Source organism: Rhincodon typus, chromosome 1 (genome assembly GCF_021869965.1).
Source record: "Rhincodon typus isolate 14 chromosome 1, sRhiTyp1.1, whole genome shotgun sequence".
In the NCBI taxonomy this organism is placed as follows: Eukaryota; Metazoa; Chordata; class Chondrichthyes; order Orectolobiformes; family Rhincodontidae; genus Rhincodon; species Rhincodon typus.
In genome coordinates, this window is record NC_063332.1 from 26851140 (window position 1) to 26878477 (window position 27338).

General features: G+C 43.1%; 2 protein-coding genes across 7 annotated transcripts in view; both read left to right on the forward strand.

Moving 5' to 3' along the window:
- The window catches only part of haus1 (HAUS augmin-like complex, subunit 1), a 59370-nt gene extending 40085 nt beyond the window's left edge, over positions 1-19285 (forward strand). For both annotated transcript variants that reach the window (XM_048595147.1, XM_048595153.1), the window contains exons 5-9: positions 10625-10748; positions 12334-12399; positions 12890-12961; positions 13143-13190; positions 18229-19285. In XM_048595147.1, coding sequence (XP_048451104.1) covers positions 10625-10748; positions 12334-12399; positions 12890-12961; positions 13143-13190; positions 18229-18306 — 388 coding nt within the window. In that variant the 3' untranslated portion in view covers positions 18307-19285. The remainder of the gene's footprint in view (positions 1-10624; positions 10749-12333; positions 12400-12889; positions 12962-13142; positions 13191-18228) is intronic.
- A 7068-nt stretch (positions 19286-26353) lies between these two features.
- c1h18orf25 (chromosome 1 C18orf25 homolog) overlaps positions 26354-27338 on the forward strand; it is a 96303-nt gene continuing 95318 nt past the window's right edge. For 4 of the 5 annotated variants that reach the window (XR_007261776.1, XM_048595164.1, XM_048595194.1 and 1 more), the window contains exon 1: positions 26354-26486. The gene's annotated coding sequence lies outside the window, so the exon portion shown is untranslated. Of the gene's footprint in view, positions 26487-26627; positions 26655-27338 lie in introns of those variants that run through there. The other variant, XM_048595173.1, reaches the window with a different exon arrangement.

Consider the following 27338-nt stretch of genomic DNA (forward strand, 5'->3'; position numbering starts at 1 on the left):
GAAGGGTCTAGGCCCGAAACGTCAGCCTTCCTGCTCCTCTGATGCTGCTTGGCCTGCTGTGTTCGTCCAGCTCTACACCTTGTTATCTCAGATTCTCCAGCATCTGCAGTTCCTACTAACTCTGAAACTATTTCCTAATTCTGTTCTTATATGTACCTGTTTTGGAAAATACCAACTTTTTTTTATTTATGTGGTAACTTTTGTAGTAAATTATCCCATAATATCTCAGTGTTGTCTTGAAAATTTGGCACAGCCATGAATAGAAGGTGATGAAATAAAAACAAAGTGCTGGATGGGCTCAGCAGATGTGGTAGCATCTCGAGGGAGAGAAACAGTTAACTTTTCGAGCCAGATTGACAAGCTTATTGCTGGATATTAAGGGTAAATCTTGCCTGTTTGTCATGGAGACTGGCAGCCAGGTTAAGTTGTCTTAAACCCACATGCCAGATTTAACACACGAACACAAAGGGAGAAGCAGCTACTCTTCCTACTTACGGACTTATTGTCAGATCCTAGACAAAGTAAGAGAGACAGAGAGAGAACGAGCATGCATTGAAACGTAGGGGTAGCAACTGTTGAGAGAGATATAGTTAGCATTTTTGAGTCCAGTATGACTTTAATTTTGACTCATTATGATTCTCTGTATGAAGAGTCATGCTGGATTCAATTTAACTCTTCTCTCTCCATAGATGCTGCCAGACCTCCTGAGTTTCTCCAGCATTTTCTAATTTTTTTTATTACAGAGAATCTGGTGCTGTGAACAGCAGGAAATACTGTTCTGTGCTAGTCTTCAGGCAGATGGTGTTGGAAACGTGTTCCCTGGTCACAGAGATGACGGGCAGAAATATAAGAACACTGGAAAATGCACCCTTGTATAGCTGGCCATAGGATTCAGTGGGGCATAGCTTTCATTAGAATTAACCTGAAATGGAAGGGAACCAATATCCTGGTGGGGAGATTTGTTCGTGCTACTCGGGAGGCTTTAAAGTAGTAAGTAGGGTGGGGACTCGTGCTAATGAGAAAAGAAATAAGTCTGAGGCTAGTACAGATGAGAAGAGGAGCAAGTCAAACAGTCAAAGCAGGCAAGAACAAGGCAGAGAACACGGTAAGACTGATAAATTAAACTGCATTTATTTAATGCAAGAGGCCTAACAGGTAAGGCAGATGAACTAAGGACATGGTTGGGACTGCAGGACTGAGCTATCATAGTCGTTACAGAAACGTGGCTCAGGGAGGGGCAGGACTGGCAGTTTGATGTTCCAGGGTATAGATGCTATAGCGATAGAAAGGGGGGCAAGAGAGGAGGGGAAGTGTTGCTTTTGGATAGGGATAATATTACGGCTGTACTTGAGATATTCCTGGGAGTAGTCTAGTGAAATTGTTTGGGTGGAACTGAGAAATAAGAAAAGGATGATCACCTTATTGGGATTGTACTATAGGTTCCTCCCAACAGTCAGTGGAAAATTGAGAAGCAAACTTGTAAGGCAATCTCTGATATCTGTAAGAATGATTGGGTTGTAATAGTAGCGGAATTTAACTTTGCAAACAAAGATTGGGACTGCCATAGTGTTAAGGGCTTGGATGCAGAGGAATTTAAGTGTGTACAAGAAAACTTTTTTATTCAGTATGTGAATGTACCTACTAGAGAAGGAGCAAAACTTGATCTTCGTTTGGGAAATAAGGCAGGGCAAGTAACTGAGGTGTCAGTGGGGGCACACTTTGGGGCCAGTTATCATAATTCTATTAGTTTTAAAATAGTGATGGAAAAATTAAGATAGAAAGAGGGATGAAGCCCTGCGGAGGGAGTACAGGGAGTTAGGAAAGAGGCCAAAAAGCAGGACCTTGAGGGTAATAATCTCTGGGTTACTACCAGTGCTATGTGCTAGTGAGGCAAGGAATAAAAAGACAGGAGAGATGAATGTGCGGCTAAGGAGATGCTGCAGAGGGGCCAGGGTTTCAGGTTCTTAGATCATTGGGACCGCTTCTGAGGCAGGGTGACCTGTACAAGAGGGACGTGTTGCACCTAAACTGAAGGGCAACCAATATCCTCACAGGAAGGTTCTCTAGTGCTACTCGGGAGGGTTTAAACTAGAGTTGCAGGGGGCTGGGAACCAGAGCAACAGGTCAGCAAGCGGAGGGATTGAGGGGAAGGTACATATTAGGACCAGTGAATCAGAAAGAAAGGACAGTCAGAAACAGATAAATGGACATGATGGTACTAATGGGTTGAATTGTGTTATTTCAAAGCAAGGGATATTATAGGTAAGACAGATGAACTTAGAGCCTTACATGGAACTATGATGCTGCGGCCATTACAGAGACTTGGTTCAGAGAGGGACAGGACTGGCTGCTCAACGTTCCCAGGTTTCATTGTTTTAGACTAGATAGAGAGGAAGGTTAAAGAGTTGGAAAAGTTGCATTACTAATTAGGGAGAATGTCACATCTGCAGTCAGAGAAGACATACTGGAGGGCTTAGCCACTGGGGCAGTATGGGTAGAACTCAAAAATAAGATGGATGCAATTACCTTGGTAGGATTATACCATAGCCCCCCCAACAGCCACTGAGACATTGAGGAACAAATACTTAAACAGATTATGGAAAGATGCAATAAAAACAGGGTTGTCATAGTGGTTGACTTTAACTTTCCCAATATTGACTGGGACTCCCTAAAAGTAAGAGGCTTAGGCCTTGGCAAGTAGGGTTAAAGAGAATCCCAAGGCATTCTATACATACATTAAAAACAAGAGGATAACTCAACGATAAAGGAGGGAACTTGCGTTTGGAGGCAGAGGATCTGGGTGAGATCGTAAATGAATACTTTGCGTCAGTATTCACCCAGGAGAAGGATATGGAGGATCGTGAGATTAGTGTGGAGCATGCTAATATGCCAGGGCATTTTGAGATTAAGAATGAAATGGTGTTGGGTCTCTTGAAGAGCATTATGGTGGATAAGTCCCCAGAGCCTGATAGTATCTACCCCAGGTTATTGAGAGAGGCAAGAGAGGAGATTGATGGGATCTTAACCAAGATCTTTGTATCCTCATTAGCTATTGGAGAGGTCCCAGAGGACTGGAGAGTAGCTCCTGTTGTTCCTCTGCTCAAGAAGGGAAATAGGGATAATCTGGGAAACTACAGACCAGCGAGTCTCCCAGCAGTGATTGGGAAGTTATTGGAGAGAATTCTTAGGGATTGGATTTACACTCATTTGGAAAAGCATGGCCTAATTCGGGACAACAAGGTGCAGGGCTGGATGAACACAGCAGGCTAAGCAGCATCATAGGAGCAGAAAGGCTGATGTTTCGGGCCTAGACCCCTAATTAGGGACAGTTTTTGTGCAGGGCAGTTCATGTCTTATTAACTTGATTACCTTTGTCACCTCCTCCAAAAATTTAATGATGAGGGTAGAGCAGTGGATGTTGTTCTACATGGATTTCAGAAAGGCTTTCAACAAGGTCTCTCATGGTAGGCTCATCCAGAAGATTAAGATGCATGGGAGCCACAGTGACTTGGCCACGTGTATTCAGAATTGACTTGCCCAAAGAAGGCAGAGGGTAGTGGTGAAAGGCTGTTTTTCCAGGCTGGAGGTCCGTGACTAGCGGTGTTCCATGGGTGAGTTAGTAAGTTTGCAGATCATACAAAGATCGGTGGAGTTGTGGATAGTGTAGAAGGTTGTCAAAGGATACAGTGGGATATACATCAGTTGCAGATATGGGTGGAAAAATGGCAAATGGAGTTTATTCCCAGTAAGTGTGAGGTATTGCACTTTGGGAGATCAAATGTTAAGGAAACGTATACAGTTAATGGCAGAACCCCGAACAGCATTGATGTACAGAGGGATATTGGGCTCAAGTCCGTAGCTCCCTGAAAGTGGCCATGTAAGTAGATAGGGTGGTGAAGAAGGTGTATTGCATACTTCCCTTTATTGGACCGGGAATTCAGTACAAGAGTCAGGATATCATGTTGCAGTTTTATAAGACTTTGGTTACGCCATGCTTAGAGTACTGTGTTAACTTCTAGTCGCCACATTACAGGAAGGATGTGGAGGCTTTGGAGAGGGTGCAGAAGAAGGTTATCAGGATGTTGCCTGGATTAGAGAGTATGAACTTTAAGGATAGTCTCGCAAATCTTGAGTTGTTTTCTCTGGAGCGGTGGAGGCTAAGGGGAAACTTGATAGAAGTCTGTAAAATTGAGATGCATAGATAGGGTTGACAGTCAGAATCTTCTTCCCAGTGTTGAAATGTCTAAATTGCATTTAAGGTGAGTGAGGGAAAGTTCAAAGGAGTTGTGAGGGGCAAGTTTTTTACACCGAGATTGGTAGGAGTGTGGAATGTGCTGCCAAAGGTGGTGGTGGAGGCAGATTCAATAGGGGCGTTTAAGGGACTTTTAGATAAGCACATGAATATGCAAGAAATGGAGGGATATGGACCAAGGACAGGCAAAAGGTATTAGTTTAATTAGATGTCATGTTCGGCACAGCATCATGCGATGAAGGGCTTGTTCCTGTGCTGTACTGTTCTATGTTTTATACTCTAAGGATAGACCTGATCTAAAAGTTAAAGTTCTGCATTGGAGTAAGGTAAATTTTGATGGTATTCAGAAAGAACTTTCAAAAGTTGATTTTGGAGAGGCTAATTGCAGGTAAAGGGGTGCTTGGATAGTGGGAGGCCTTCAAAAATCAGATAACAAGAGTCCAGAGGCAGTATGTTCCTATTAGTGTGAAGGGCAAAGCTGGTAAGAGTAGGGAATGCTGGATGACTAGAGAAATTGAGGGCCTGGTGAGGAAAAAGGAGGAGGTGTATGTCAGATGTGTGCCAGCTGGGTTCGAGTGAATCCCTAGAGGAGTATAAAGACATTAGGAATATATTCAAGGGAAATCAGGTGGGCAAAAAGAGGACCATGAGATAGCTTTGGCAAATAGTGTTAAGAAGAATTCAAAGAGATTCTACATATACATTAAGGGAAAAGAGTAACTGGGGACCGAATAGGGCCCCTTTAAAGATAACCAGGCATTTATGCGAAGAGCCACAGGAGATGGGTAAAGAGTCTTTCGTGTCAGTATTTACTGTGGAGAAGGATATGGAAGTTAGAGAACTTGGAGAAATAAATAGTGATATCTTGAAAAGTGTCCTTATTACAGAAGAGGAGGTGCTGGATATCTTAAAATGCATAAAGGTGAATAAATCCCCAGGACCTGATCAGGTGTATCCCAAAACTTTGTGGGAGGGTAGGGAAATGATTGCTGGGCCTCTTGTTGAGATATTTGTATCATCGATAGCCACGGATAAAATTCCAGAAGATTGGAGGTTGGCTATATGGTGCCATTATTCAAGAAAGGTGGTAAAGAAAATCCAGGGAACTGTGGACTGGTGAGCCTGACGTCAGTGGTGGGTAAGTTGTTGGAGGGGGTTGTGAAGGACAGGATCTATGTGTATTTGGAAAGGAAAGGACTGATTAGGGATAGTCAACATGGCCTTGTACGTGGGAAATTGTGTCTCACCAACTTGATTGTGTTTTTTGAAGAAATGACCAAAAAAAATGAAGGCAGAGTGGTGGATGTTAACTAGATGAACTTCAGCAGGGTGTTTGACAAGGTTCTACATAGGAGACTGGTTAATACAGTTAGAACACATGGAATCCAGAGAGAGCTAGCCATTTGGATGCAAAATTGGCTTGCAGTTAGGAGACAAAGGATGGTTGTTTTTTGCACTTGAGGTCTGTGATCAGTGGTGTGCTGCAAGGATTGCGGAACTACGATGTTATGGCCATTACAAAAACTTGGGTAACTCGGGGACAGGAATGGTTGTTGGAAGTTCTGGTATTTAGATGCTTTAAAAGAAACAGGGAGGGTGATAAGAGGCAGGGGAGTGGCATTGCTAGTCAGGGCTAGTATAACAGCTACTGAAAGGCAATTCGAGAATGATATGTCTACAGAGTCAGTTTGGGTTGAGGCCAGGAACAAGAAAGGAGCAGTTAATTTGAGGATTTTTTTACAGACCCCCCCTAATAGTTGCAGAGAAGTGGAGGAGCGGATTGGGAGGCAGATACTGGAAAGATGCAGAAGGCACCATGTTGTAGTCATGGGTGACTTCAACTTTCAAATATTGATTGGAAACTTTTTAGTTGTAATAGTTTAGATGGAGCGGATTTTGTCCAGTGCATTCAGGAAGGATTCCTGACACAGTACGTAGATAGACCAACATGAGGACAGGCCATTTTGGATTTGGTGCTTGGCAATGAACCGGGCCAAGTATTAGACCTGTTGGTAGGAGAGCATTTTGGCGGTAACGATCATAACTCTGTTACTTTTACAATAGTCATGGAAAAGGATAGGTACATACAGCAGGGTAAGGTTTATAATTGGGGGAAGGGTGTTTACAATTCTGTTAGGCAAGAACTGGGTAACAAACTGGTAACATGCTGTCAGAGAAGAGCTCTATTGAAATGTGGAGATTGTTTAAGGAATGCCTACTGCGTGTGCTGAATATGTTTGTCCCTAGCAGGCAAGGAAGATGCGGTTGAATGAGGGAGCCTTGGTTCTCAAGAGAGGTCGAACGATTGGTTAAGAGGAAGAAGGATGCTTATATAAGGTTTAGGAAACAAGGAACGGAAAAGGATCTAGAGGGATACTAGTTAGCCAGGAAGGAGCTGAAGAAAGGGCTTAGGAGAGGTATAAGGGGAAATGAGAAAACCTTGGCAGATAAGATCAAGGAAAACTCCAAGGCTTTTTACACGTATGTGAGGAATAAGAAAATGACCAGAGAAAGGATAGGGCTGATCAAGGATTGTAAAGGGAATTTGTGCATGGAGCCTAAAGAGATAGGAGAGGTCCTTAATGAATACTTTTCTATGGTATTCATAACTGAGAGGGACCTAGTTGTCAAGGAGGACCGTGTGAAACAGGCTGGTCGGCTAGAGGAGGTGGATGTTAGTAAGGAAAATGTACTAGGAATTTTGAGGAAGTTGAAGATAGATATGTCCCCCGGGCCTGATGGGATTTATCCAAGGATTCTATGGGAAGCGAGGGAAGAGATCACAGGGCCTTTGGCGATGATCTTTTTGTCCTCACTGTCCACGGGTATAGTGCCGGAAGATTGGAGAGAGGCAAATGTCATTCCCTTGTTCAAAAAAGGGAATAGGGATAACCCTGGAAATTATAGGCCAGTTAGTGGTGGGCAAATTATTGGAAAGGGCTCTGAGGAACAGGGTTTATGATCACTTGGATAGGCACAGTTTGATTTGTGATAGTCAACATGGATTTGTGAGGGGTAGATCATGCCTCACAAACCTTATTGAATTCTTTGAAGAGGCGACCAAGCACGTGGATGAAGGTAGAGCAGTGGATGTGGTATACATGGATTTAAGTAAGGCGTTTGATAAGGTTTCCCATGGTAGGCGCATGCAGCAAGTAAGGAGGCATGGGACAGGGGGAAATGTGGCAGATTGGATTTAGAATTGGCTGACCCTTAGAAGACAAAGGGTGGTAGTGGACGGAAAATATTCACCATGGTGCTCAGTTACAAGTGGTGTACCACAAGGATCTGCTCTGGGTCCTGTTCTATTTGTGATTTATGTAAATGATTTGGATGAAGGAGTGGAAGGGTGGATTAGAAAGTTTGCAGACAATACGAAGGTGGGTCGAATTGTGGATAGTGCGGAGGGCTGTTCTAGGTTACAAAGGGACATTGATAGGATGCAGAGCTGGGCTGAGAAGTGGCAGATGGAGTTTAACCCTGAAAAGTGTGAGGTGACTCATTTTGGAAGGACAAATTTGAAGGCAGAATACAGGGTTAATGGAAAGATTCTTGGCAGTGTGGAGGAGCAGAGGGATCTTGGGGTTCACGTCCATAGTTCCCTGAAAGCTGCCACCCAGGTGGATAGAGTTATTAAGAAGGCATATGGTGTGTTAGCTTTCATTAAGAGAGGGATTGAGTTCAAGAGCCGTGAAGTTATGCTCCAGCTATACAAAAGCCTGGTTCGGCCACATCTGGAGTATTGTGTCCAGTTCTGGTCGCCTCATTACAGGAAAGATGTGGAAGTGTTGGAAAAGGTGCAGAGGAGATTCACCAGGAGATTTGCCTGGAGTGGAGGGAAGGTCTTACAAGGAAAGGTTGAGAGAGCTGGGGTTTTTTAGAATGACGAAGGATGAGAGATGACTTGATAGAGGTGTACAAAATGATCAGAGGTATAGATAGACAGCCAGAGACTTTTTCCTAGGGTGGAGGTAGCTATTACAAGGGGGCATAGTTTTAAAGTGAGTGGAGGTAGATATAGGGGAGACGTCAGAGGTGGATTCTTTATTCAGAGAGTGGTAGGGGCGTGGAATGCATTGCTGGAGTCGGCCTCATTCGGGGCATTTAAGCAGCTACTAGACAGGCATATGGATGACAGTATAAGGTAGGGTTGGAGGTTAGATAGACTTTAGGATTAGGGTAAAAGTTCGGCACAACATCGTGGGGCGAAGGGCCTGTACTGTGCTATGTCGTGCGCTTTTTGTCATTTATGTAAATGATTTGGATGTGAATAATAGTTAATAAGATTGCAGATGACACCAAAATTGGTGTAGTGGACAGTGAAGAGGATTACCAAAAGTCACTGGGCCGAGGAGTGGCAGATGGAGTTTAATTTAGATAAATATGAGGTGTTATATTTTGGAAGGCAAATCAGGGCAGGACTTATACAACTAATGATAGGGTCCTGGGGAGTGTTGTTGGACAGAGACCTTGGAGTGCAGGTTCATAGTTACTTGAAGGTGGAGTCACAGGTAGTGAAGGAGGTGTTTGGTACACTTGCCTTTGTTGGTTAGTGCATTGAGTATGAGTTGGGATGTCTTGTTGTGGCTGTACGGAACATTAGTTAGGCCACCTTTGGAATATTGCATTCAATTCTGGTCTCCCTGTTATAGAAAAGATATTGATAAACGTGAAAATATGCTGAAAAGATTTACAAGGATGTTGCTGGGGTTGGAGGGTTTGAGCTATAGGGAAAGGCTGAATAGCTGGGGCTGTTATCCCTGGAGTGTCGGAGGTTGAGGGGTGACCTTTTGTGGAGGTTTATAAAATCATGAGGGTCATGGTTAGGGTTAATAGCCAAGGTTTTTTTTTCCCCCAGGTTAGGGGAGTCCACAACTAGAGGGCATAGGTTTAAGGTGAGAGGGGAAAGATATAAAAGGGGAAACTCTTACATGTAAGGGTGGTGTGTGTATGGAATGAGCTGCCAGAGGAAGTGGTGGACGCTGGTACAATAACAACATTTAAAAGGTATCTGGATGGGCACATGAATAGGAAGCATTTAGAGGGTTATGGGCCCAATGCTGGCAAATTGGACTAGATAAATTTAGGATATCTGTCTGGCATAGACGAGTTGGCCTGAAGGGTCTGTTTCCATGCTGCACAACTCTATGACTAGCGAGAAGAAGGTTAAGAGGTGACTTGATAGAGACATACAAGATGATCAGAGGATTAGATAGGGTGGACAGTGGGAGCCTTTTTCCTCGGATGGTGATGGCTAGCACGAGGGGACATAGCTTTAAATTGAGGGGTGATAGATATAGGACAGATGTCAGAGGTAGGTTCTTTACTCAGAGAGTAGTAAGGGCGTGGAATGCCCTGCCTGCAAAAATAGTAGACTCGCCCACTTTAAGGGCATTTAAATGGTCATTGGATAAACATATGGATGATAATGGAATAGTTTAGGTTAGATGGGCTTCAGATTGGTTTTCACAGGTCGGCGCAACATCGAGGGCCGAAGGGCCTGTACTGCGCTGTAATGTTCTATGTTCTATGTTCTATGTTCTATGTTCTATGGAAGTGTTCATGTGAGGATGAGTTCCAATAAGAGCATCGACCTGAAGTGCTGACTTTGTTTCTCTCCACAGATGCTGCGACCTGCTGAGTATTCCCAGCAAAAAAAACAAAGAACTGCAGATGCTGCAAATCGGGGGGAAAAAAAATCAGAAATTGCCGGAAAAATTCAGCAGGTTACATCAGTTCTGAAGAAGGGTCGCTGAACCCAAAACATTAACTCTGCTTTCTCTGCATAGATGCTGCCAAACCTGCTGAGTTTTTCCAGCAATTTCTGATTTTGTTTCTGAGTATTTCTGGCATCCATATTATATTCCAAATTTCCAGCATCTACGGTATTTTGCTTTTGTATTCATATTCACTTAATGTTTTAGATACTTCCACAGTAAAGGTCTGAAAATGTGAAATTTTGTCATATGATTCTTTGAATCAGTCACTGGGAATTCAGTTTCCTTTTAAAAAGTCAATAGTCTGTATGAGCTTCACAACAGTTTGGAATTAAGGCTCATTTTTTTGGATTGAAGTTTCGCTTACATCTGATCTCCAAGGCTTCATGTTGACCCTAATGCAAAATAGTCATGGAGACATACAGCATAGAAGCAGGACCTTTGGCTCACCATGTCTAAGCTGACTAACAAACACCAAGCCACATTAATCCTATTTACCTGCACTTGGTCTATTGTTTACTATGCTCTCGTATTTTAAGTGCTCATCCAGATGATTCTTAAACGTAGCACCAAAATATACCATTCACAAGAACTGACTCACTTGGCCCAAGAGGAGTGAAATTTCAGTAATTATAATACTTTGTCTTATTTTAAGGGATTTACTGCAGACAGATGCCTGTCTCATTGAAGCCAAGGCAAAAGCAGAGTGTAAAAAGCAGAATGCAGAATTCTTCAGAAAAAAAATGAAAGAATGGAGCCAACTGAGCCAAAGTTTAGAGGTCAGTGTTGAAGCTATGATTTTTAAGTCTGGTTGCCTAACACTCCAGCCAGCAGCCATCTGTAGGATGGGTTTTATTAATTTTTGGATGAAATAGTTAATCCTGAGAAAATATTAGCATTTTTATTTTGCATTTAGTGGTTGATAAGGGGCAAAAAGGCCTTTTAAGGGAGTATTCCAAGTGGAAGACATAATTTTGGTTGCAGAAGGTAGAAATTGGCGGGGCTATCCAATGAAATCATGTAGATGTGTATGATGGATCTTAGTTCAGGTCAAGATTAAATTGACTCTCAAGCCTCTCCTGTGATACAGTGGCCTTCTGTGGTCAAATGGCCAACTGGTTGTAACTGTCTTGGTTAATGTAAAAATTAAATAACCACATGGGAGAGGTTCCTGCCATTTTCAAGCATCTCTGTGTTGCTCTGTAAACAGCCACTGTGGGTGCTGGAGGCCTGATTGAGCTTTCTTATTTTTTCTTCTTCCTAAGAGAGAAATCTTTGACATTTCTTTAGCATGGAATGGCTGAGGTTAGAAACACAAGCAATACATCAGAATAGGATATCCTGACCTCCATCCATTGCTTTCTTGCCCTTAGTAACTATTTGGACATTGGCTCAGGATTTTGATTAAACATCGTCAGTCCCCAGCCATATGAATTTGGTAGCCTGCTGTCATGAAATCGGAGAGTAGTTTTGCACAGGAGACTGTTTTGGCCCAGCTATATTTGTAGCCAGCAGTCAGTTTACACTGCACTTGCAGAAGAAGTGGTTGGTTCAATGATGTTGGATACTAATTCTAGATACTAGATAGGAAGGCCACAGGTCAAAAGTGAAGGCCTACCGACCAACCTCATCCCGCCCCCTTGACCTGTCCGTCCTCCCTGGACTGACCTATCCCCTTCCTAACTCCCTACCTACACTCACCTTTACTGGCTCCATCCCCGCCTCTTCGACCTGTTTGTTTCCTCTCCACCTATCCTCTCCTCTATCCCTCTTCTATCCGCCTCCCACTCTCTCCCTATTTATTTCAAAACCCCCTTCCCCTCCCTCTTTTCTGATGAAGGGTCTAGGCCCGAAACGTCAGCCTCTCTGCTCCTATGATGCTGCTTGGCCTGCTGTGTTCATCCAGCCCTGCACCTTGTTGTCTCGGATTCTCCAGCATCTGCAGTTCCTACTATCTCTGATGCAAAATATTACGTTGCTTTTAAAGAAAATAGAAAATGTAGATGATACTTTAAATCAGCTGATAAAATTATGCAATAGATTAACAGCCGGGTAGGAGAGGTAATGGGGTATGTTTTTTTTAAAAAAAAGTTCTGAATGAGTTTGCAAGTTTGAAATTTCCAATTAAATGTACTTTTTGTAGCCCAGGACTTTTATCTTTTTTTTTGTTGCTGCCTGCCCCTACTTTTCTCTCTTTCTCTCTCTCTTTCTCTCTTTCTCTCTTTCTCTCTCTCTCTCTCTCACTCTTTCCCTACATCCCCCTTCCCCACAACTTGCGTTCTTTTTGTATAGCTGTCTTAATTATGAAATTTTGAAATGTTTCATTTAAGTTTAATCTTTAACTATCCATTTTTCTTTTAAAAGAGTGACCTGAAGCAAGTTGGATTCGATGCATGTCTAGATCATCAATCGCTTGTAGAACTTTCTGAGGTAGGTATGTAAGTGAAAGGATTGTTTTGTTAATATGTATTGTATATGAAAACAAAATTGGCATTGGGGCAAATGCCCATTGAACCCTTCAGTGGATTGGTGTTGTCCAGTGTGTTTATACGTTTGATTGTCTGTCTGAATTGTACTCTCAGAAATATGTTATTTTCATTCTCTAAATTTGTTTAGATGGCAAAGGGCTGGTAATGTCTGAATTCAACAATAAATCAGACCAATTATTCATCTTGAGTTTGCCTCTTAGACCTGAAACACATTTTCTTGCAGCAAGATGTTTTGTGGCCAGTTTGGAGCAGTGACTGTGCAGAATATCAACGGAGTGTTATCAGCCTGCATTTCACTAACAGCGGATCACCTAGCCTTCTAACTGCTGATCCGAGAGTGGGTCATGGTGACGAAGCAAAAGAAATTTCTATCAAATGATGGGGTAAATGCAAATCATTGAACTTAATTGTTCTGTGTGTTTGTGTTCTAGAGGTTGGAAAATGTGAAGAAGGAAGTAGAATCTTTGAATGCAAAGCTGAAATCCTATCATGACTTGACACCCGTAAGTGCCATATATCTGTTTGACAGGCGAGGTTAGGAATTACATAGAATAAAGAGTTGAAATTCTACCCCAAATGATCTCTGGTGCAGTTTCTTCACTACTAATTAATATAAACTTCTCAATTTTTGTTTCTTTGTGAGACCAATAGTTTAGTTTGGGGTATTGAACTTGTATTTTGCAGAATTTCTACAGTGCCAAAGTAAAAATTGAAGAAACAAAATTGGAGTTGGTAAGTGTTATATTTTTGCTTATCATTTCAATTTCAAGACTGCCATGTCAATACATGAAAGTAGAATCCAGACTGCAAATGCAAAATAATCTTAATGCTGGGTGTTATTCTATCATGCTGCCTAATTTCTTTTTCTAGTTTTCCTTAAAAAGAACATTACCCAAAATAAGCTTAAATTTAGAAAACTAGTATGCTTTATAAAATTTACCATTGCATAAATCTCTCATTATTCGAGAATGATCATCCTCCCCTCTGGATATTCTTTTGTGCTTTGGCCTTCTCGCATCCTTTAAACTCAGCATGCAGGAGAATATAGTCATAAACCAGTTTCTGATGTCTGATAATCTCTAGTGTTGTAGACATACCCTGTGCTTTACACTGTTCCTTATTTTTGAATATTCTTTCTTCTAGTTGGTATTCATGATGCACACCGTAAGTCTATTTCACTTAGAGGATTGTCTTATTTGATTCCACTGGAATCATGTGGGCCAATAGGCCTCTTGGTTAGTACTAAATAAAAACTGAAAGAACTGCAGATGCTGTAAATCAGGAACAAAAACAAAATTGCTGGAAAAGCTCAGCAGGTCTGGCAGCATCTGTGAAGGAAAAAACAGAGTTAACATTTTGGATCCAGTGACCCTTCCTCAGAACTGATGGTGGCTGGGAAAACGTCAGTTTAAATGCAGAAAATAGGGAGGTGGGTGGGGTAGGAAGTAAACGATAGGATAGAGCCCAGAGAGAGAAGGACAGTTGGACAGACAAAGGAGTTGCTAACGATCAGGCTGGGAGGGTTAATAGTTATTAATGGGGACTGTTAGTGACTAACAACAGGGGGTGTGTAATGGCAGGCTATGTGGTAACAAGGCCTGATGTGTGGGGTAGGGGTTTAGCACATAAGAGAGTTTAGGCCCTAAAATTATTGAACTCAGTATTGAGTCTGGAGGGCTGTAGGGTCCCCAAGTGGAAAATGAGGAGTTGTTCCTCCAGCTTGCTTTGGGCTTCACTGGAACACTGCAGCAAGCCAAAGACAGAGATGTTGGCCAGGGAGCAGAGTGGTGCAGTAAAGTGGCAGGCAACAGTTAGTTCAGGATCTTTTTTGCAAGCAGAACTTAGAAAGCAGAATGTTCTGCGAAGCGGTCGCCAAGTCTACACTTCGTTTCCCCAATGTAGAGGAGACCACATTGTGAGCAGTGAATGCAGTAGACGAGATTCTGGGAAGTTCAGTTGAAGTGTTGCGTCACCTGGAAGGTATGTTTGGGCCCTTGGATACTGTGGAGGGAGGAGGTAAATGGGCAGGTGTTGCACCTTCGCCGGTTACAGGGGAAGGTGCCGTGGGGCTGTGGGGTGGTGTTGGGGGTGAAGGAAGTGTGGACCAGGATGTCCTGGAGGGAACGGTCCCAGCGGAAGGCGGACAAGGGATGGGAGGGGAATATGTGTCTGGTGGTGGCATCTCGCTGGAGATGGCGGAAATGGCGTCTGATGATCTTCTGGATTTGGATGCTGGTGAGATGGTAGGTGAGGATAAGGGGAATCCTATTGCTGTTGCGGGAGGGAAGAGAAGTGGTGAGAGCGCAAGTGCGGCTGATGGGTCGGACCTGGTTGAGGGCCCTGTCGAAAGCGGAGCTGGGAATCCTCGGTTGAGGAAGAAGGTGAACATCTTGGAGGCCCCCTTGTCAAAGTTGGCCTCATCTGAACATATGCAACGGAGACTGAGGAACTGAGAGAATGGGATGGAGTCTTTACAGGAAGTGGGGTGTGAGGATGTATAGTCCAGGTAGCTGTGGGAGTCAGTGCGTTTGTAGTGGATGTTAGTGGCCAGTCTATCCCCAGAAATGGAAACAGAAATGTCAAGGAAGGGAAGGGAGGACTCAGAGATAGACCAGGTGACAGTGAGGGCAGGGTGGAAATTGGAGGCGAAATTGATGAAGTTTTCCAATTCCAGACGAGAGAGGGAAGCAGCACCGATGATATCATCGATGTATCGGAGAAAGAGTTGTGGGTGGGGGCCGGAATAGGACTGGAACAAGGAATGTTCCACGTACCCCACGAAGAGACAGGCATAACTAGGGCCCATGTGGGTACCCATGGCAACTCCTCTTACCTGAAGAAAATGAGAGGAGTTGAAAGAGAAGTTGTTGAGGGTGAGGACAAGCTCAACCAAGTGGAGGAGGGTGGTGGTGGGGGTGGGGATGGTTCAGGTCTTTGCTCCAGGAAGAACCGGAGAGCCCTAAGACCCTCCTGGTGGGGAATGGACATGTAAAGGGATTGTACATCCATGGTAAAAACGAGGTGACTGGAACTGGTAAACGGGAAGTTTTGAAACTGGCCTAAGGCGTCAGAGGAATCTTGGATGTATGTGTGTAGGGATTCGACCGGGGGGAGAAGACTGAGTCAAATTAGGAAGAGATGAGTTCTGTAGGGCAGTGGGTTGCTCTTTGGAGGGTTGGTGTGGATTTGATGAGCCGAATGGCCTGTTTCCACGCTGTAGGGATTCTATGATCAATAGAATTAATCATATTAGATTAACATGGAAATTGTAGCACCGAAACAGGCCATTCAACCCAACTAGTCAATGTGTCAATGGTTGTGGACTACAAGAATTCCTCCCACCCTGTTTTTTTCCTAAACCTAACAACGTGTCTCTCTATTCCTTTCACCCTGATGTACATAACTAACTTCCCCTTAAATCATCTGCTATTTACCTCAACAGCCTGAAGTTGTACATTCTAACCATCTTCTGGGTAAAGAAGTTTCTCCTGAATCCCTTATTGGAATTACTAAAGACTCCAATATTTAAAATTGGAACACTCCTATAATTAGAAGCAATTTTTTTGACAACTACGTTGTCAAATGTATTCAATAATTTTAAAAGACCACAATTAGCTCATCTATTAGTTTTCCCTTTTCTAATGTGTAATCATTTTTGATTGCTACAACTTCTTGGTTCCGTAGTCTTCTATCCTTGAGAGATTGTAGAAAGAGCAATAAAGTTAGAAAAGTGTAAGTCTTTTAAGTTGGAGCTTGTTCTGGATACAGTGTTAGTGAGGAAAGACTGCTCAAGGAGTACAATCTAGTTCCATTGTTGTTGAAATGTCAGAGTGCAAAGTTGCTCAGGTATGCCTGGTCCACAAAAAGCAAAACAAATCCAACCTAGCTAATTCCCACCCCATTTGTCCACAGTCAGTCATCAGTGAAGTAATGGAAGGTGCCATCAACAAGGCTATCAAGCAGCATTTGCACAGCATTAACCTGCTGACCCATGCTCAGTTTTTATTTTGTCAGGACTGCTCAGCTGCTGACTGTGTATTACAACCTTAGTTCAAACATGGACAAAAAATGCTGAACTTGAGGTGAGAGTGACTGCATTTGACAGAGAATTGCATTAAGGAATCTGATCCAAACTGAAGTCAATGGAAGTGGAGGGAAAGCTCTCCACTGGTGGAGTCATACCCTGCACAAGTTGTAGTTGTTGGAGGTCAACCATTTTAGTCCCATGATATTGCTACAGGAGTTCCTCAAGGTATCCAACGATCTTCAGCTACTTTAATCATCTTCTGTTCGTTATATGGTCAAGAGTGGGGGATACTTGCTGAGCATCGTTTGTGAGTCTTCAGATACCGAAGCAGTCTGTGTATGCAGCAGGATCTGGACATTGGCTGATAAGTGGCTAGTGATATTTGCTTCCTACGAGTGCCACGTACTGACTATCTGCAATATAATCTGCAATGAATGTAACTTCCTTTTGACTTTACCATTGCTGAATCTCCTGCTTTCAAATCCCGAGAGTTACCGTTAACCAGAAAATGAACGTAGTACGTAAAAGTACGTAGCTACAAATGCAGGTTGGAGGCTCTGACCTCTGCATTGAGTGACACACCTTCAGGTTCCCCAAATCCTATCTACCATTCATGAGGCAAAAGTTTGGAGTGTGATGGAATATTTTTCGTTTTGTCTGGATGAGTTAGCATGCAAGAAACTTGACACCATAAGCGTTCTTGCGCAGTGGTTGTGTCCCTACCTCTGAGTCAGAAGGCCTGGGGTCTAGTAATATCTGCTCCATCGATGTCACAGGATCTCTGAAAATGTTGATTTAGAAAATATCCAGGACAAAGCACCCCACATGACTGGCACCAAATCCACCACCCTCAACAGTTGCTCCCTCCACCACCAACACCCCATGGGGGCATTGTGTCTCGTCAACAAGATGTGTTGTGCCAACTCATTGAAGCTTTTTGAACAGCACCTTCCAAATCAGGGCTTCTGTCATCTAGGAGGACGAGGACAACAGATGCAAGGGAACACCACCACCTGCGAGTTCCAGTGGATCTGATCTGTCTTCCAGATATTAACAGGAAAAGACAGGGTGTATGAAGATAAACTATTTCCATTGGTTAGGGCTTCTAGAATTAAGGGCATAAAAATTAGGTCCAGACTGTCAGGAGAGATTTTAGGAAGCACTTCTACACATACAGGATGGTAGGGGTTTGGAACTCTTTACTACAAATGGCAGTTGATGCTAGATAAGTTAATTTTAAATCTGAGTTGGATAATTTTTTGTTAAGCAAAGTTAACACTGCCACTGTCAGAATCTTGGAACTCTATTGGCACTGTGGCTGTACCTAAACACATGTAGTGTTGGCACCTTCTCATCGATAGTGATGAGTCAAAAATGTCGGCTTACCCAGCAATTCCCACGTCCTGTGAAAGAATTAAATAGCAAGTAATTTGTTGGTACTATCGGAACCCTGTGGCAGCACCATTGGCAACTGCCAAGAAAGCTGCTCAGTAACTGGCACCACTGACACACCTTTTCTCTCCACATTAAGTTTTTATTTGAGAGAGATCCTATTATTTAGTCACAGAGCTGTATAAGTTTGGTTCAGGAATGACTTGTCTGTTGTTTGTTTAATTTAGCCGTTCTGGATAAGTTTTGTTTTATTTCGTCATAAAATAACAACAAATAAACTGCATGGGTCTCTTTTTTAAAAGAAAAATGAACATTTATATATTTTGAAAAATAAATTGATTTCTCTTCCAGAGCAAGGTTGATCGTCTACTTTCTGAGAAGATGGATGCTCTGAGCTGTGTGTCACCTGAAGTGAATCCTCTTAAATGAGCAACAAACTGACTTTGGATCAAATTTCTCTTTCCTAATGTGAAGCATCTAAGACTGTTTGTGTGTCTGAAACTTTTGACCAGTAGTCTAATTCAATGGAGTCTATATATTTTCAGGTTTGCAATAATAATTAAAGGTTATAGCAGGCTCATTACTTTGGATCAGTGAAGTTCATATGAAATACACCTAGAATATACCTTTTATGCTTGTCATTTAAGTGTAATGACGCTTTTTAAATAGTTCCATGTTGATGCTGTTGGGAGAAAACGTCACATTGCTTGCAGCTAGTGTTGTTCCAGCATATGGTGAAACCTCTGTGGTGTCAAGGGACTTCCATAACTGATTATTTACTGACATCTCATTGGTTCTCCTTTTATATTACAATGGTTGGTGAACTAAGGTTGCAGGTAGTGATCATGCGGTCCTAGATTTAAAATTTTGGAAGTGCCAGCGCTTGATATTTCTGATTGGTGTACACTTCTTTTTCTCATCATTCTTTATTTCCTAAATTTATCCTTCTTTTCTACCTAGTCTGAAAGATTGACTGTAGTTTCAATGTATCTTTTGCATGATTGCTGGCAAGTTGTTTAGTGCTGGAGAGAGAGAGAGGTCTCCCTGGTTGAGCTTGTCTTGTCTTCTCTCGCATCTTCCTGCAGCAATACATTTATCAGAATTAGGGGGCTTTTTTGCCCTAATCTAAGAAAACATTATTAGCTATGCTGAGATCAATATGTTGTTTGAACTTGATGCCTTCCTGATTTTTATGCTTAATCTAATGCTGTAGTTACATATAGATCTGTTTGCATGGAATCTCCCTTTCATGTTTTGATACATTGAAACATTACCTTGTTCTGCCTTGTATACTTTGAATAAATGACTTATTTTAGAGTTCTTGTATCTGTACCATGTCTGTTCTGTGACAGAACCAAGAAATTGTGTAGCATTATACAAAAATAAATATAACTGCCATAGATAACTATTTACAGGACACTGAGTATTTTCTGTTATGCAACATTGTGTACAATTCTGGGCATCACACTTTAGGAAGGATGTGAGCTCATTGAAGAGAGCGCAAAAGATATTTGCAAGGGGTGGCATGGTGGATCAGTGGTTAGCACTGCTGCCTCACAGCCCCATGGACCTGGATTCAATTCCACCCCTGGGCCAACTGTGTGTAGAGTTTGCATGTTCTCCCTGTGTCTGCGTGGGTTTCTGCCAGGTATTCCCGTTTCCTCCCACAGTCCAAAGTTCTGCAGGTTAAATGGATTAGCCTTGCTAAATTGCCCATACCATTCAGGGATTTATAGGTTAGGTGCATTAGCCACGGAAAATGTAGGGTTACGGGAAAGGGTTGGGAGATGGGTCTGGGTTGGATGCTCTTCAGAAGGTCAGTAAGGACTTGGGCTGAATGGCCTGTTTACACACTGTAGGGATTCTGTGAAGACAGGTTTCAGGATGAGAACTTTGCCTATGACAATAGATTGAAGAATTTGGGAATTTTCTCTTAAGAAATTTGATAGAGGTTAGAAAAACACTTAATTTTCAACTGCAACCACTAAATATTCTAAATTGGACAATTTCCCACTACACCAGGCAGTGACCACATAATAGACTCTGTGGTATTTGTCACTTTACTGGACCAGAATGCAAGTAAAAGCATTCTGACCAATCAAGTTACTAAAGCATGTAATTTAACAGTATTACCCAATCAGTTGATATGGATATATGCAATATTTGCTTCCAATTAAAGAAATCTAATTTATAGAGTAAAAACTGAATGAATTTATAGAGTAATAAAGTTTACCTATCTTTAATGAGTGTTTGAGTTAAGTGCTAAATGACCATGCCAATTTTTTAATAATACAATTGACTTGGTTTTAAAAAGTCTAAGATTAACAGTAATTTGTGATTTTTCTTTCCCATGTGAAACAGGACTGCAGGTGTCAGTAAGGTTAGCAAGTAGATATATAGTACTGTGTTTTGTAAAACAAAGTCTGAATTTGATGCTAATGTGGTTGAAACCTGATTAAATGCAGCTGTTTTACTGTTCTTTATGGATTGGGACTTACGTAATTTACAGGGAAAAGAACTGGAAGGGTCTAGGCCCGAAACGTCAGCCTTCCTGCTCCTCTGATGCTGCTTGGCCTGCTGTGTTCATCTAGCTCTACACTGTGTTATCTATGAATATTGCAAATCATTCGTGTGGTGCAGTTTAGTTTCTTCAGGAAACTTCTTTTTGAGCACTGTTTTAAGTAATGTTCAAAGGCCATATTTTTCCTGTTGTGGGTGGGACGGGAGTATCAAGCATGATTGTGAATATTAACAGCAGATGAACGAAAAGAGACGAAGGTGAAAATGTTTTCCTGCATCTCAACATTAACATGTGCAGGACAGGGAAGAAGTGGGCTGCAGATCTATTGAAAATAGTGACAGAAACTGCAAATATAGGTTTAGAAAAATGTGAAGTAATCTTCCTTCTAGATTACATCGTCTGTGCTGTGTAGTCTCCATTGAAGCGCTGTTGTTCTGTCCTGCTCTGAATTCGTATGGTCAGGTCTGTCATAGTGGGCAGTCTTGTTTCTGGTTTTGTGTGGTAGTGGTATGTAGATGGGGTCTATTTCAACATATTTGTTAATTGCATCGGTGGTTGATGACCAGGCCTCCAGAAGTTCTCGCGCTTGTCTTTGTCTCACTTGTCCTAGGACATAAGAACATAAGAACTAGGAGCAGGAGTAGGCCATCTGGCCTCTCGAACCTGCCCCGCCATTTAATAAGATCATGGCTGATCCTTCTGAGACTCAGCTCCACTTTCCCGCCCACTCACCATAACCCTTAATTCCTTTACTGTTCAAAAATTTATCCAGCCTTGCCTTAAAAACATTCAGCGAGGTAGCTTCAACCGCTTCACTGGGCAGGGAATTCCACAGATTCACAACCCTCTGGGTGAAGAAGTTCCTCCTGACCTCAGTCCTACATCTGCTTCCCTTTATTTTGAGGCGATGCCCTCCAGTCTGAGTTTCACCTGCTTGCGGAAACAATCTCCCTGCCTCCACCTTATCTATTCCCTTCATAATCTCATATGTTTCTATAAGATCTCCCCTCATTCTTCTGAATTCCAATGAGTATAATCCCAGCCTACTCAGTCTCTCCTCATAATCCAACCCTCTCAACTCTGGAATCAACCGAGCGAATCTCCTCTGCACCCTTTCCAGTGCTAGTATATCCCTTCTCAAGTAAGGAGACCAAAACTGCACACAGTACTCCAGGTGTGGCCTCACCAGGACTCTATACAGCTGCAGCATAGCCTCCCTGTTTTTAAACTCCATACAATCAAGCAATGGCAGACAAAATTCCATTTGCCTTTTTAATTACCTGCTGCACCTGCAATCCTACTTTTAGTGATTCATGCTCAAGGACACCCAAGTCCCTCTGCACTGCAGCGTGCTGCAATTTTTTACCATTTAAAATATAGTCCATTTTCCTGTTATTCCTACCAAAATGGATGACCTCACACTTATCAACATTGTACTCCATCTGCCAGACCTTTGCCCACTCACTTAGACTATCTATATCCCTCTGCAGACTTTGTGTCTTCTGCACACTTTGCTCTACCACTCACCTTAGTGTCATATGCAAATTTTGACACACCACACTTAGTTCCCAACTCCAAATCATCTATGTAAATTGTAAACAATTGCAGTCCCAACACTGATCCCTGAGGCACACCACTAGCCACTGACCGCCAACCAGAAAAACACCCATTTACCCCTACTCTTTGCTTTCTACTGGTCAACCAATCCTCTATCCATGCCAATACATTACCTGTAATACCGTGGAACTTTATCTTATGTAGCAGCCTTTGGTGTAGCACCTTGTCAAATGCCTTCTGGAAATCTAGATACACCACATCCACAGGTTCCCCATTGTCCACATGCAAGTTATGTCCTCAAAGAGTTCCACCAAATTAGTTAAACATGACCTACCCTTCATGAACCCATGCTGGGTGTTTCCAATGGGACAATTTATATCCAGATGTCTTGCTATTTCTTCCTTAATGATAGATTCAAGCATTTTCCCCACTACCGAAGTTAAGTTAACTGGTCTATAGTTACCTGCTTTTTGTCTACTTCCTTTTTTAAACAGTGGCTTCACATTGGTTGTTTTCCAATCTGCGGGAACCACCCCAGAGTCCAGTGAATTTTGGTAAATAATTACTAGTCCATTTGCTATTTCCCCCATCACCTCCTTTAGTACCCTGGGATGCATTTCATCAGGGCCAGGAGACTTGTCTACCTTTAGCCCCATTAGCTTGTCCAGCACTGCCTCCTTAGTGATAATGATAGTTTCTAGGTCCTCACCTGCTATAACCTTCTTGCCATTAGTTTTCGGCATGTTATTTGCGTCTTCTACTGTGAAGACTAAACAGTTATTTTGTGTCAATGTCTCGGCTATTTCCTCATTCCCAGTTATTAAATTGGCCTTCTCATCCTCTAAAGGACCAATGTTTACCTTCGCCACTCTTTTACGATTTACATATTTATAGAAACTTTTGCTGCCTGTTTTTATATTCTGAGCTAGTTTACTCTCATAATCTGTCTTACTTTTCTTTATAACTTTTTTTGTGGCTTTCTGTTAGCCTTGAAAGATTTCCCAGTCTACTAGTTTCCCACCACTCTTTGCTTTTTTGTATGTGTTTTTCTTCAATCTGATACTTTTCTTTATTTCCTTAGACATCCATGGCTGGTTCTCTCTTTTCCTACAGTTCTTTCTTATCAGTAGAATATACTTCTGCTGAGCACTGTGAAAAATCGTTTTGAAAGTCCTCCACTGTTCCTCGATTGACCCACCATAAAGTTTTTGCTCCCATTCTACCTTAGCTAACTCCTCCCTCATCCCATCATAGTCTCCTTTGTTTAAGCACAGGACATTGGTTCTGGATTTAACCTTCTCACGCTCCATCTGTATTTTAAATTCGATCATACTGTGATCGCTCCTTCCGAGAGGATCCCTAACTGTGAGATCATTAATTATTCCTGTCTCATTACACAAGTCTAGATCTAGGATAGCTTGCTCCCTCATAGGTTCCATTAAATATTGTTCGAGGAAATTATCGCGGATGCATTCTATGAACCCCTCCTCAAGGCTGCCATGACCGACCTGGTTTGACCAATCGATATGTAGATTAAAATCCCCCATGATAATTGCTGTACCATTTTTACATGCATTAGCTATTTCTACATTTATTGCCTGCCCCACCACAATGTCATTATTTGGTGGCCTATAGACCACACCTATCAGTGACTTCTCCCTGCTATTCCTAATTTCCACCCAAATGGATTCAACGTTTTGTTCAGTAGAACCTATATCATCCTTAAAAATCAGGGCAACACCACCTCCCTTACCTTCCTGTCTGTCCTTCCGAACAGTTTGATACCCCTGGATATTTAACTCCCAGTCATGACCATCCTGCAACCATGTCTCTGTAATGGCCACTAAATTGTACCCATTTGCCATGATTGCGCTATCAACTCATCCACCTTGTTTCGAATGCTCCGAGCATTCAGATAAAGTGCCCTTATGCCAGTTTTTGCACCTTCTTTTTGGGTCCTATTACCTCCATTACTAACAGCTCTTGAGTTCTCTTTCCCTTTAACTTTTTTCCTAATTTTCAATGGAGTTGAAGCTTCACCTGCTAACCTGCTGCTTTGCCTTACATTAATTGTTATTCTCCCTCTACGCTCACTTCTCCCTCCCCCCCTACTTACTAGTTTAAAGTCCTATTAACCACCCTATGTACCCCTTTCGCCAGAACACTGGAACCGGCCCTGTTCAGGTGGAGTCCATCCCATCGGTATAGATCCCTCCTGTCCCAGAACTGATGCCAGTGCCCCATGAAAAGGAAACCCTCTTTCCCATACCACTCTTTTAGGCACGTGTTTACTTCCCTGATCCTCGCCTCCCTATGCCAATTTGCACGTGGCTCGGGCAGCAATCCAGAGATTATGACCCTTGAAGACTTGTTTTTTAATTTTGTTCCTAGCTTTTCATAATCCTGAAACAGGTCTTTTTTCCTAGTCCTGCCTATGTTGTTGGTATCTACGTGGACCACAACAACTGGATCCTCCCCCTCCCTCTCTAGTATCCTCTCAAGCCGGTCAGAGATGTCTTGCACCCTGGCACTGGGCAGGCAACACACCATGCGGGATTCTCTATCCTGCTCGCAAAGGATACTGTCTATCCCCTTGATGATGGAATCCCCTACAAATACAATCTGTCTTTTTGCTCCCCCCTCTTGAATGGCCTCCTGGACCATGGTGCCATGGTCAGTTGACTCATCCTTCCTGCAGCCCTGTTCCTCATCCACGCAGGGAGCAAGTGCCTCATACCTGTGGGACAATGTCAAGGGCTGTGGCTCGTGTGTTCCTGTCTGCAGGGTCCCTCTACCTGCCTCACTCGCAGTCACACACTGCTGTCCCTACCCGCCAATCGAATTAACATTAGTTAATCTACCAGGTGTGACTGCCTCCTGGAACACAGCATCCAGGTATTTCTCCCCCTCCCGGATGTGCTGCAGTGTTTGGAGTTCAGATTCCAGCTCATCAATTTTGAGCTGAAGCTCCTCAAGCAGCCAACACTTGCTGCAGATGTGGTCACTGCCGTTCTCAATGGGATCAGCTAGCTCCCACATCATACAGCTACAACACATCACCTGGCCTGCCATCTCTACTTAGTTCATTATTTAAAATTAATTAGTTTTTTTTAGTTTTGCAGTGTTTCTGCACCAGTACGTTTACTCCGTTATATACTCAGACTCCGGCTTTGCCTTCCGACCCGCTCCGGACAAAAACCGGAAACAAGACTGCCCACTATGACAAACTGGACCGTGTAAATTCAGAGCGGGGCAGAACAACAGCGCTTCAATGGAGGCTACACAGCACTGACGATGTCACCTAGAATGGAGACGAAACGTTTGCACGAAAACCAGTCAGCTCTGAGAACCAACCAACAACTCCAACTGCAACCTGAGCTACAGATCTTCGTTAAAACATTATCCCAGGGTGAAAATGCCAGATACCAGGGGCATAGGTTTAAGGTGAGAGGGGGCAATTTTAAAGGAGATGAGAGGCAAGTTTTTTTTTCGCACAGAGGGTGGTAGATGTCTGGAACATGCTGCCAGGGGAAGTGGTAGAAGCAGGTGCAATAGCAATGTTTAAGAAGCATTTAGACGCATAAATAGGCAGGGAATAGAAGGCATCCAGCTCTACACCTTGTTATATCAGGGAATAGAAGGATATGCACCATGTGGGCTTAGTTGAGGATGGCATCATGGTCGCAGACATATTGGGCCAAAGGACCTGCTCCTGTGCTGTACTGTTCGATGTTCAACAAAATTATCGTTTACAAGTAGGAAAGTAAACGTCACGATTAATTTCCAGGGCTGCCTCACGTCCTTGTATGCTGTTAAGGCTAACGCGAGCAAAATGATTTGTATAGAAGCGTTTTAATGCAATTTGTAAATTTTAAAGGATGAAGTTTTTTAAGTATTGTAAGTTCGAGAGTTCTGGATTGATTTCGAAACCGTTTTTGTAAGAAAGTGAAAACGCTTCATCTAAAATGGTGGCAATGGCTGGGTTATTGAAAAGGCCGAAACGACGACGTTGCTATAGGAACTTTGAGATCGGAGAATTGGTTCCGGATTGCATGCCGGTGACCTTTCGCTTCTGGAACAGATGGAGCGTCCGCCATTTTGTGAGAAGCGGCGGGCGGAGGAGTTACACCCAGCCCGGGACCATGTCGTCGGTCCGGCCCCCAAATGCTTTCCGCACTAACTCTCCGCTCCAATACCGCGTTCCTGGAAGCTCTACTGAGATTTAAAATTAGGGCTTCGAGAGGCCGGAAGCCCGAGGGCAGTTTAAAACCCTGTCTGTGTTCCGAACCGGCGTCTCCGCCATTTTGGAGAGGCAGCAGGCGGTTGGAGTGAGTGGAGAGATAAAGAGGCCGCTGAGAGTCAGGACATTTGTTTTCCAGGTTTTTGTGTGTGTGTGTCGTTGTCGTCATTGTCCGCGGAAGGACCGCCCCCTCGCCCATGAGTGACCGCGCGCCGCGCCGGTAAACCCGCAGCGCGCAAAAGCGGAAGTGAGCTTGTTTTGGAAAAGCGAGAGAAATCCAGACTTCAAACGGTAAGAAACCGAGAGAGAAGAGGAGAGGGGTGAAAGGAGAATAGAATGGAGAAGAAGAAAAGGGTGGAGGCGACTGACGACATTGGGGAGGCGGAGGATGGACTTCTGAAATGAAGGGGTTCTCTTGTGAGGGAAGGTTAGGCCTAATGGAGTTTAAAAGAATGAGAGGTGATCTGATGCTGGTCGTGTGTTATATTGGTGGGGTTTGAGAGGACGTTTCCTTTCGCGAGGGAAAACTCGGGGTCACAGTTTTAGTATATAGGATCTTTTATTTAAGACTTAGATGAGGAAGAACTTCTGAGGATCAGCTTCACTTTCCCAGGGCAGCATTGGAGACTGAGGCATTGAATATATTCAAGGCTCAAATAGGACAACTTTTTGGTTGACTAAGGGTCATGCAGGGAGGCAGGAAAGTTAATTTAACGCTGCAATCAGATGAATATCCATGATATTGAACGATGGAGTAGGTGCGATAGGATATGTGGCCTACTATTTTATTTTATATAGAATCCCTACAGTGTGGAAACAGGCCGTTTGGCCCAACAAGTTCACACCGCCCCTCAGAACATGCCACCCAGACCCGTCCCTCATAACCCACCTAATCTACACATCCCTGAACACTACGGGCAATTTAGCATTGCCAATCCACCTAGCCTGCACACCTTTGGTCTGTGGGAGGAAGCTGGAGCACCTGGAGGAAACCCACGCAGACACTGGGAGAATGTGTAAACTCTACACTGTCAACCGAGGTCCCTGGTGCTGTGAGGCAGCAGTGCTAACCACTGAGCCACTGTTTGTTGTGTTATGTCATCATGGAAGGAGGAGAAATGGGGATGGAAGATGAGTATCACT